This window comes from Lupinus angustifolius, chromosome LG09 (genome assembly GCF_001865875.1).
Source record: "Lupinus angustifolius cultivar Tanjil chromosome LG09, LupAngTanjil_v1.0, whole genome shotgun sequence".
NCBI classification, from domain to species: Eukaryota; Viridiplantae; Streptophyta; class Magnoliopsida; order Fabales; family Fabaceae; genus Lupinus; species Lupinus angustifolius.
The window spans coordinates 14,087,326-14,099,414 of NC_032017.1; the positions used below are offsets into that span (position 1 = coordinate 14,087,326).

The 12,089-nt window shown below is 32.0% G+C and overlaps 1 protein-coding gene across 3 annotated transcripts; it reads right to left on the reverse strand.

The window, feature by feature from the left end:
* LOC109356665 (protein PHYTOCHROME KINASE SUBSTRATE 1-like) lies at positions 4,394-6,299 on the reverse strand. Of its 3 annotated transcripts, none has more exons than XM_019600113.1 (2): positions 5,822-6,299; positions 4,394-5,791 (listed from the first exon to the last, which is right to left on the reverse strand). In XM_019600113.1, exons 1-2 carry the CDS (start codon positions 5,982-5,984, stop codon positions 4,518-4,520), a joined length of 1,437 nt encoding a protein of 478 aa, XP_019455658.1. In that variant the 5' UTR covers positions 5,985-6,299; the 3' UTR covers positions 4,394-4,517. The 3 variants fall into 3 exon arrangements, with proteins under 3 accessions (XP_019455658.1, XP_019455660.1, XP_019455657.1); XM_019600115.1 differs by having other exon boundaries at positions 4,394-5,317; positions 5,351-6,299; XM_019600112.1 differs by having other exon boundaries at positions 4,394-6,299.

A 12,089-nucleotide genomic window follows, 5' to 3' on the forward strand; every position in this document is an offset into this window, starting at 1 on the left:
CTCTTTTTGGTCATGGATCAAATAATGGTCACTTGATTTCTACACTACCATTGACAAAATAAAGGGAGACATCAATTTTATTTTGGTTTAGTTTATACTTATTCACAAAAAAATGGAGTCATATTATGAAAATGTATGTTTTAAAATTTAGGGTTAAATGTGTTTTTAGTCTCCACTCTAGTTAATTATTTTAATTTTAGTCCTCATCAATAATCCACTAATATTAGTATTGTTCACATCAACTATTAATATAAAATATGTCACGTATTTATATTAATCACATTATTATTATGAACTAAAGCCAAAAATTGAAAATATAAGGATTAAGTATAAAGTAAAAAGACTAAAACCACAACATATTTAAGCCTTCAAAAATAATTATTTGCACAAAGCAATGTGAATAGACTTTCAAGTAGAGGTGTCCTTATGTATGATTTGAACAAAATTTGAAATTTATTTTATGTATTCCCACCAGCCCAATTTTTTAATTTGGTATATGAATTCAAAACTATATTTTTTTAAGCCTTGAAAAGTAACTATTTGCATAATACAATGTGAGTAGACTTTTATGAAGTGTTGCACGTATAAAATTTGAAACATCTTAATATCTAGTATAATATCTATACATTGTCAGTATAAAAACTTATACACAATTACTATATTTACTATTTATTTATATTATTTTTTGAAGAGCCAATGATAATTAAATATAAATGATAAATAATATAATAAGAATATATAAAACTCAGTAACTCACAAACTGACTTTATATTTATATATATATATAATATATAATATGGAGTCCAAATAGTCAGCTCAGTTATTTAAGCTGTGGGACATATGGATTCAAAACTCTAATGTGCATGTAATCTGTTTATGAACTTAATTTGGACATGTGTACATTGAAGTGATCAAATAAGATAATTAAAATAGTTACCGATCATGAAACCATGTATGCAACGTGTTGGATTGCAAGCGTATAGGGCTAAGTCATATCTATTTTTTATTGGCAAAAATTAATTTTTTTATATTGCACAAAAATACAAAGTACATGTATAAAGAGATCAGTTATCTCCCCTGCCATGGAAATCATGACATGTGTCATGTTTTATTATTTTTTATAAAAAAAATATTTTTAAAAATAAAAAATAGTACATATGTCATATTTTTACTGGCTAGAGAAGATAAGGAGATACATTATTCTCATAACTATATTGATATTTTAATTTTAAATATTTAAATTAGATTTACTAGCTAAGATTTCTTTCTCTCAATCTTTCCATAAAAGTGTTCTCACTTGACAATTGATGTATTACATAAAAGTAAATATGAATATAAAAAATATAAATTAAAAGTCAATTGCAAAAAGATCACAAAACCAAAGATGAAGTGTATTTTTCATCCTTAAGCTATCTAAAAACTTCCTCTCCTTCTTAATCATAATCTTTTGAAAAAGATAGTTTCTAATTTTTGGTTCATCTTACATGCCATCTTAATTCTCTTTAAACAAAATGAATAAAAGGTGTTCACTTTGGTTCCATTGACAGCATGGTTTTCCAAGTTGCTTAAGGGCAACTTTTTGAACTGAAGTATAGGCATGAACTAGTCATTAATAAGTTTTTACCAAACCTACTTTATCACTTTCATAAAAAGAAATCAGACAAGTATTACTTAAGGTGTTTAACTCAAATTGAGTATCAATTAAGTGTCGAAGTTGTATCAGATAAAAAAATATTATTAAATTAGATATATAGGAGATGTGACTGATATATGTTAGGAAGATATCGTCTGATATTAAAGATATATTTGTGTTTAAATTCGAGCTCTATGAATGAGATGCTTGACAAAGTGAGAGTGGACCTAGTGTTATTGTCTCTCGTAATTATCTTGCTAAACACAACACATATCAACTCCTATTGCAACTTCTTTAGAAGAGACTATTGATGTTACCCTTTCTCTGCTATTATTTGGCAAGAAGCCAACATGTTCTACCATCCATCAAAATCAACAACTTGAAACCCTTATTATTAACTCCATAGAAATATTTTTGGCTACACTTTTAATACAGCTATATTAATTCCTATTCTTCTTATACCTTATTTATTTTCTTGTATTATGAAAAATAAGACACTATAATTTGGCCTCTAGACACATTTTTTCCAGGCATCTTTCAAGTTCAATAGCTTAGAAGCTCTTTCTAGCTCCACGTAAATGCTTCTGGGGTCAAATCAGAGATATTAAATACCATAATATATATATGTTTAGTGGTCCATTCAGATTCAGTGGTCACAGAGTTCATCTTTAGTCAATACAATTAAGTCTATTAAAAATAATGCATAGATAGTAAAAATGACAATTGCTTAATATTCTGATTGCTATAGTGAACCATTAATCAGTTAATTTGCACCACATACAAGGTTGCTTAAACAATAAAGTTGGCATGATAACAATTGACTATATTTTTGTATATGGCAAATGTTGCAGCACTGGTTAATGAATTAACACAGAAATTCTTTTGTCGGAAAAAGGATACTTTGAATGTTCAATATATAAGTACACTATTTTTAGATTAAACTTTCTATCTTTGATTCATTATCTAGTGCTAGTTTTATCGAATATCTCGAATTTAATAAGCTATCTGCACAGTTGCAAGCTTGCTTCTAGCTACTTTCACAGCTACAAGCTAATTTTCCGGAACAGAACTCTTATACATTTTCTCTTTTTGCTGCATTAATATCTTATCTGCATTTGCTTTCTCAATAATAAATAGCCTCATGACCACAACATCACATGGCTTCATGCTCAGCCATATCTACAAAGGTCTCAGTGGGAGCTTCATTAACTTCTGATTCATCCTCTTTATAGGAAATGGACCTTTCTTCAAAGAGCAACCCTTAAACTTAAGTGATCCAAATTATGAAGTTCATTTATTTGAATCACTATATAGCTTCTACCTTCAGTTCATCAGAAACAAATTGCAAAGGGTTTCTAGCATGTTATTTTATCTGCTAGATTTTTAGACTTTTGATCATGACATAAGAAAGATGATTAGCTTGATGGACCGAATAATTTATGAGGTAGTTTAAGAATTGAATGTTGCTAGCTTCATTCCTTGGTCCTCATTTAAGAGTCACTTTTGGTAGTTGCATGTTGCTTTAGGAACATTCTATCCTTGAGATTTAAAGGTTATCTGTTATACAGTTGTGTGATAAATTTGTCTCTCTTTATGGATATTCTTTTTGTTATCACATGATTAAAATGATTTCTTATCATAAATTTTGTGTCAGTTGCATAAGAAAAAGTAGAAATTGGTAGCACATAATTGTCCAACATTGCAGCAGATAATGAAGTTCTTTAAAAAGGAAAATGCATAGTGCCTTTAGTTGTTCCATGTAAATTCTGGAGCAAGATGTTCTGTCTCAAACTTTGTATCATTCTACATACTCTTTGTGTTTTTTAGTGGTCTGAAAAGTAAAACATGAATTAAATATATATAAATTTTATATTTTTTGACCAATGAAAAACAAATGGTACATAGAGTGATACAAAGTTTGGGATAAAAGACATGTCCTGGAAATTTCATAGTGTTTAAGGATGATAAGTTATAAATTTCCCCTCTTTGTCGGTTGGGTGCAGTAATAACCAACAATATAGGAAGGTACATTTCCCTTTTCTTTGTTTTTTTTGTGGTTCTCTAAAGAGATATCATGAAAAGTGAAAAGAAAAAAAACTGTTGAAAATCTATGTTCAAGCTTTCTAAATGGCTAAGGTACACAAGATCATACCCAAAAATGCATGAAAACAAAAAGCTATGCAACAATAAGGCTCTTGATGAGAGAGAGCAATTGATGAGGCACTTTCTAATACCTGACAATACAAGATCACCTTTCACATTCATATTTCTTTATGAGACCAAATGCAAGGTATCCATTCTCATTAAGTTTTCAACCAGAAACTGTAAAAAAACTGAATGGAAGTATATATAAAAACAAACAGAAGAATACATAAAGATCGGGAAAATGCTTCTCTAAGGGTCTGTTAATGAGTTGAATTTTAGACGAAAAGGAAGGGAAAATGAAGACTTCAGAGCAATCTCATCGGTGTATTTTATGGCTCTTAAGCCTTCCCTTTCTATTTGTTCCCCTATAAAACTCAACTCTAGTGAGACCCTAAAGTGATTTTGTCACTAAAACTCAATGCATGTTATTGAATCAAACATGATTACACCTTTATTTTCTCATTTTAGAGAAGACTTATCTGAAAAGTGGTAAGAGGAAGACACAAGAAACTTCTCACTTGAGGTGGGATTTCATGCTCATGAGATGCTCCATTTGCCTTTTAGATTAGACTAAAAGCATAGCTGCTTCTGCTATCATTATTTTTAAAACACATAAGCCAATAACATAAAGACTATCACACTAAGTCAAGATACATAACTGAACATATTCCAAATCCAAAAAAAGATATACATATATTCAAGCTACTGCTAAATATAGAGGTCTTGTGAAGAATTTTAGTTAGTGTGAGCGCTGAAGCGGAGGTGCAGCATAAGCATAAGCATGTTGTCCATGTCTTGCACCAAAATTTGCCTTCTTAGTCTCTTCCTGGAACCTTGTCACCTGAGAGAAGGTGTCTGACCTGCGTCGAAATTGTGAGTTGGATCTTGGTTTCTCAGATGTTTTGAAGGCATTATCAGCAACTCCCACAGCTTTATGGCTCTTGCAACCCAACAGCATGCCCGGACGCTGCTTCGGCATCTCTCTGCTCGCTTTAGGTTTACCATTTGAGGAAGTATAGGATGTCCTTATTGGACTTCTTATGGTTGCTACTGACCTTTGATCCTCATAATCAGACATGGCTGAGTACTCTACAGCACTAGCAGTGACCACACTCCATTCTATGCTTGCCTCACTTGGTGCATAAAAACTCGGGCTGCCACAGCCTGAAGCAACATTCGAAGTTGGTCTACAAAGGAAAGTATTGTTGGAATTTCCTGTGAGGCTCTCAATCTCAAATAAGTCTGAACTTGCATCACTCTCAGCATCATCATCATTGTATTTTCCACCAGAATTAGCAGAGAAGTTAAATTCTTCCATTTTATTAGTACCTTCCCAAGAGGGCATTGCCAATTTTTTATCAAAGGTCAAGGACTTGCCCCTTCTATCCAATATTGGTGAGCCAAACACTTGCAATGATTTCCTTGGTGTTTCTGCTTCTTCAAGTTGCATTTTGATAAGTTGATTTCCTAAGCTAGAATTAACAGTTGAGAATTCTGCTATACTGTTCTCTTGCTTTTGGAAGTAAACACCCTTATTGATCAAAAGTTCTGCATGAGGCTTACTTATTTTAACAGAATGATTAGCATCAAGATCAGCATTGAAGAGCTTTTTTGGTGTTGTTTTTCCATGAGCTACACCATAAGTAGGAGTTTTATTAAAACTAATTTCACCTGCATGGTCACTGACATCAACAGAATTCTTATCAGAACAAGAACATTTGCAACCAAGACCTGCTAGAAAACTCTTCTTCTTAACCTTATTTTTCCTGTTCCTTATAGAACTTTGTAATAGTGCACTTTGGCTGTTCCAACTTGATTCGGAACGGACACTCGGAGTTCCATGCTGAATTGTGTACTCCATAGTTTCTAGAGCTGTTTGTTCATCTTTCTGGTACTTGTACTTCTTACCATCCACTTTAGCAACTTTTGTGCTATCCACCTCTTCTCCATTGAAATACTTTTCAGCCTCAAACACTTCAATTTCTCCATCTTCTTCCTTCTTTACACCCTCGATAACCGAATCCTTATTGTTGCTGATAAAGGGATCAAGATTTTGGCTTGACTCAGCAAAGGTTTTTTCATGGATGTTCAAGTATGAAGAAAACGAAGCATCACGAAGGTGATTGTTGCTGTTGTTATTCTGAGAGTTAAAAGTCTGCAACTGATGGATGCTGCTGTTACTAGAAGTGGATGCTATGATAACCATAGTAACAGGTTTGTAGAGAGAAATTAAATATGAAATATTTACAAAAATGGCACAAAGAGAGACTTAAAAAAGAACAAGCAAGAGAAGCAATATAAGAGTAAATAATAAAGACAAAGGTACTGAAATACTATGATGTAAGAAGATTAATTTTATGGAAATTTTATAGTACAAAAGGGTCAGCAGAATATGGAAAAGTGCTGAATGAAGCAAAGTTGAAGGAAAACTTAGTTTTACTTCAAGGTAAGGCTAAGGCTAGATTAAAAGAATTGGATACAAGAGAGAATTAAAAATGAAGAGTTGAATGGCTGCATGACATATCTAGGAGTGGCTCTATAAGTAGGCTAGTGGAATATGCTTAATGTCAAGTTGGTAGGACCATGTGCTTGTATCCTAATTGACACTTCAATAGTTTTATAGGAAATTTCTTTATTTCAGACTGATAACAGATTTTATTACTAGTTTGCCTAATAACATGTATATTAGCACAAATTAGATCTAAAATATGGATAGAAAGTTTATCTGCCTAAATTAACAGTTGTATATTCCTTATATAGGAAAATCCCTATGATTTGTCTCCTTCCAGGAAGAAGGAGTGACAAGTACTAGAGAGAAACATGTTCCTATATCTACTTTAATTGCATAACCTGTAGTCCCATCATTTTAAAAGTATTATGTCATTTCCCCTTTTCACTGAGGGATATAACTGAATAGTCTATTCCAGTTTTTTATAACCAAAGGGAATTCCATCATGGGTTAGGAATTAATCCTTTTGAGATAAAATTGTATTGTTGTAGGGAATCAAATGATGTTTCTTTTTTTCTTTTGTATTAGGAGAATGGGTTGTGTAAGAGACTAACCTTCTAAGATACAATAAAACACTAAAGTGGGGAACCCCTCCTAGCAGCATTCTTTCCATATGCATAGATTCAGTTATTGAATTTAGGATCACATGCTTAAATGACCTGAACCTAGGGATATAACCGTGTTTTGATTTGTTCGATCATAGTTCCAGGACACGTCATGACCGACCAAATATGCACATGTTATTGCCAAATATTAGACAAGTAAGATCTGACTTATATAACTGTCGATTACAACATAGACCTCTATTATAGAGGTGAACACGTCGTTTGTACTCTGTGTACCATTCTCTACCATATGCCAATGAGATCCTAATATACGACTATGACAGTTATGACAAGCGACAAAAACGACTCACCCTAGATAAAATTTTGTACTAGCTAGGGTACAAGCATGTCAGGGCCGTCCAACACGAATAAAGTAGTCCATGCTTGTCTGGGACAGGCCTAACAGGACATGATGGTTCTCCATGACCATTTCATCCATAAATAGAGGAGGTCTCTCATAAAGAAGTTAACACATAATTCTCTCTCTGATACTCTCGCATCTTATTCTCTCTACACAGCTCTTCATATACTAGCTTTACATCAGAATATCTTTTCAGTACCCATCCAGACACTTTTAGAACTCATCTTGCTCGGATTCCACAGTTCAACTTGGCCTCTTCCACACCAAAGATCATGATGGTAATGGTTTCTTGGTTACATTTTGGAAGGAGTTTTGTTATACCCTTAATATTCCCCAACTACTAAATAAAGAATGCATTAAGTGAAAAAATAAAAGCTTCTATCCAATGTGGTGGAAATATATAAAAAAATCAAAAACTTCTTTATTCAATAATAAAGGGATTTGGAGGAATAAACAATCATCAAGGTTCATATGCTTGGATTGCTAATACCGCAAAATCAATTTATTACCATGACTTTCTCTGCATGGGAGAATAACCAACCAGCAAAAACTTGTTTATCTGATTCTAGAATATGCTGTCCACACAATTGACAGTAGTCACAAGCATGCATATTTATAACCAGGGGCATTAATTAGCCTATCATATCAACCGAATAAGTCTAAATCAGACATAAAATATTGACAAGATTTCACGCTGGTTTTCATATTATATACCACACTTTAAGCAGAAATCAAATAATAATGCATATTGGATAGGAAATAACTAGCATCCCAGGACCCCAGTTAGGGGGTGGCTTTAATGTAGACAAGGGAGGTGGACCTTCAAATTAAGGGAAATTGTTTACATATTAGACTATGATGTTAATGTTGAACTGATTAATTAATTACAACCGTTTAATCAAGTTATATAACTGGTTAACTATCCACTACATATCTACATAAGTGATCCATTTCTTCTTAATTCTCATTTTTACAAAATTTTACAAAATTTTGTGTCAGTCAAGACTAATAGATTCCTCACTACTCACTTCTAGGAGTTTCCTTTCAAAATTTATTTTTTGTATGGATTATAAGTGCTGGGAGGCAATCGTACTCGAGCCAGATAAATCTATCATGAGTAGCATCCCATCACAAAAAAAAAATATAGTTACATACTAAAACTCGAACTCGAACTCAAACTTGAACTTGAACTTGAGATCAAAAGTTAATCCGGATCAACTCCATACCAATAGATCCACACACTTGATGGTTTCCTTTCAATTAATTGAAGCCAACCTTCTTGCTAAGTCAATTTTTGTGTAGCATGAATTTGCAAGCAGGGAGGGCCCCCATGAACTAGTCTTGGAATCACAGCATTGCATTGAATTTGTATGATGTCTAAAATTGACAGGTGAACTAGCATGTCTACCCTGGTGAACTATCACAGTGGAAGGATTCAACACGTGACCTTAATTAGAAACAATGTAGGTATTGAAAATTTTAAGATAGACTAGTCTTTTCTTGTGGTTGTGGCTACCATGGCTCTGATAGAGTTATCAAGAGTATTCTCTAAGTAAGGAACTAATTGATAAACGGTTGAGTTAGCAATATACCACATTATTTTGATCTTCAACTTATTATGCTAACATAATTTACATTTTAATAGCAGTTATTTTACACCCAAATAATGGGGTATCAGCAATTATGGCTCAGCAAATGAATCTGAAATACTATGAAGAATATTCACTTGTATGATTTTTGTAACTGTCCATTGTCCAACAAACTAACCTTCTTACTCTTAGCTTTAAGGTTAGATGGGTGGATGAATGGAAAATTGTACATCTTAGAAGTTAAAGGGAAAATTTTATTGCACACTATAAATCTAACAATGTTTTACAATAGTAAATGTTTGATGATAAAAGTGCTAACAAGAGATTAACCTAATTGTTGCAGAAATGTTAATGTTGCATTCCACACATGATTATACAAGAAAGGATAAATGAATATAAAAAGACAATGTTACTTCTAATAAAGTTTTTAGGGAGTTTTAAAATATACTCAACCTTATCCCCCGCTAGTGGCATGCTCTTAAACAAGAAAATATAAAATTAAAAAATGAATACCTTACATCATTATTGGTTACAAAATGTAGGAGGTAATAGAAAGCCTTCAACATTAAATTATGATAAGAATAAGTGTTGAGACTCTATGAAACAATCCAAAAAAGGAGCAATAAGATGTTGTCTGACTTTATAGACCGTATAGCATTCATTGCTAGGAAAAGGGAATCAATAAAAACAATCTACTTCCACAATTTATCACGTTTTGATGGTATATTATTAATGAAAATTTATCTACTAATTCAAAGTACACGTTTAAACCCCTAATAAGGAATAATAGGTTATATGAGTTCTCACTCTATCGTGATAAGAAGATACTCATTCATATAAGGGGAAGTGTAGCTAAAAGCCAACGTTTGCTTAACTTTTGTGTAATATCCTATAACAAGATAATTTAGTTGATGAAAAAAAGGCAAATACAATAAACCTTAACCATATAGCTTCATAGATTTGTCTTTGACTAAATTGGAGCCACATCTTCTATATCTCAAATTTTGTACTATTTCATGTACCCTTTCATTCTCATTTGTCAGAAAATATAAACTTAATATATATTAGTATCTCATCTCATTCCTCCAACTACTTCATCTCGGAATATCACAGCGCCTTCTGGTCGCAAAATCCAGTCCATCTCCAGAAGAATATTACATCTGCATTTAATTATAACAACACAAGGCTTTTGAGGAACAATAGTGAATTCAACTTCTGAAAATGGAAACAGAAACAAAACCAAATGGTTCTGCTAGTGCTAACAATGGACGCTAAATCAGCATGCACATGTTATAAGCTCCAAGTTGACTCTGAACATGATTTAGTGAACAGCCATCAAAGGATCAACACTTTCAGAAAATGATCAGAGCCTGAAATACACATAATCAAGCACAACTCGGAAGTTTTTTTTTCTTTGGTCTAACCAATTTGATTAAACAATTTTGGAGTGTGGATAATAAATTTTAATGATTAGTGATCTTCCCCACCCTTTGTCATCCGAGAGCACATCTTTTATCCCACATTTTATGTCATTTCATGTGTTATAAATTATGATTGCTTAAAAAAATATTCAAGTTAAAAAATTTAATTATTAAATATTTTTTTGACCAATCACATCTCATGGTATATGAAGTGACGTAATATTGTGGGGGCAGAAGATCGTCTCTTTTCATCCTTAAATACAAGATAGTAGATGTCTAGCAAAGATTTATGAAATTTATTTCCTTACTATTACGTTTGCTTCCTTTAATGGCCACATAAAATATCTCTTGTTTTTACTCTTGGTCATGTTATCTCATGTGAAAAAGAGACAAAAGTTTAAGAGTAAAGTATATTGACACTCATTGAGTTTTAGTGAAATTATACAAATCATTCCTCACTTTTCTACCTCTACACAAACCTCCCCTAGTTTTTATACTTTCATTACGTTGATCACCCTGCATTGCATAAGAAATAAGTGTAATCTTTTAAACAAAAAAATGTGATAAATTCAATTAAGTTAAAAAAAATGATATATTGTGTAGAGAAGTCTAAATAATATACAAATCAATGTATCTATTATTTTTTGTTACAAAATGCATCAACAATTCTAAAGAAATATTGTTTAAATCGCTCTTATAATATAGTGTAATGAACCAAAAATAATAAAGAAATATTGACTCATATATTATTTGGACGTGTCTCCACAATATATCATGTTTTGTTTAGCTTAATTGCATTTATCACATTTTCAGTGTAATGAAAGTATAAAAAATCAGGGGAGATTTGTATAAGTGTAAAAAAGTGAGAAGTAATTTATGTAATTTTACTAAAACTCTAAATTAATTTACTCAAAGTTTAATAGTATGTGTTGAGTTAAATCTTGAAAACAATCTTGTAAAGTCGTGTAACTTCGAGTCGAGATTCACCATCTAATTCCAATACAATTATGCAAAAATAAATGATTGGTTGGAACTCCTATTTATATCTGTCTCGTGGACTCCTGGTGGATATTTGATATGGGGTATGGAAATAATTTCCTTGCTTTTCCTAAATTTCTGAATAAAAGTTTAGATAAATATTTTTGCTTTGAGTTTGAATATCCCCGAACATTCTCTAAAAGAAATCCGAACATTCTATTATTAGATCAGAGTTTTCATCTTGTTATTGTTAGATTACCTTCACTGTTGAATCTTTAAAATGTGCCTCAAATGCAAATTAAGCTTGAAAAATAGCTAAGTTTTCCTTTTTGCTCCCAAAAAATATTGTGAACGGCTTGTTTAAGGATATTCTAATTTCAAACGAATGACACCTTTTCATGTATTTATAAAGTGATGTTTGAGAGTATTCTTGTTTTTTCCCGATGAGTATTGTATCAAGCTCTTTGAAACGGTGAGTGGCGAGCAATGTAGAAATTTCAACTCTTCCACATCATTTCTGCGTTATTTTTTCAACCACATTTTGGCGTTATATTAGCTCCTGCACATTCTGCTTTATTTGAAATTTAACAACGTACCTTTCATATCGGATTGGCATATTTATCAACCAATATTTATAAACAAATAAATAGTCAATTTTCTTAAGCTTTAAGACTTTTCCAGCAAGTAACACTAATGTCTTGTTGTAAATATTATCCTTATTTTAAAATATGCAAATGGATTACCAATTACTGAAGAAAAAAATGTTACAGAGATGCTTATAAAACCACAAAAGGGAGAATAGCCATCAAATAAAACCTACAAATAGGTGAAAGGTTCTATAAACCGGG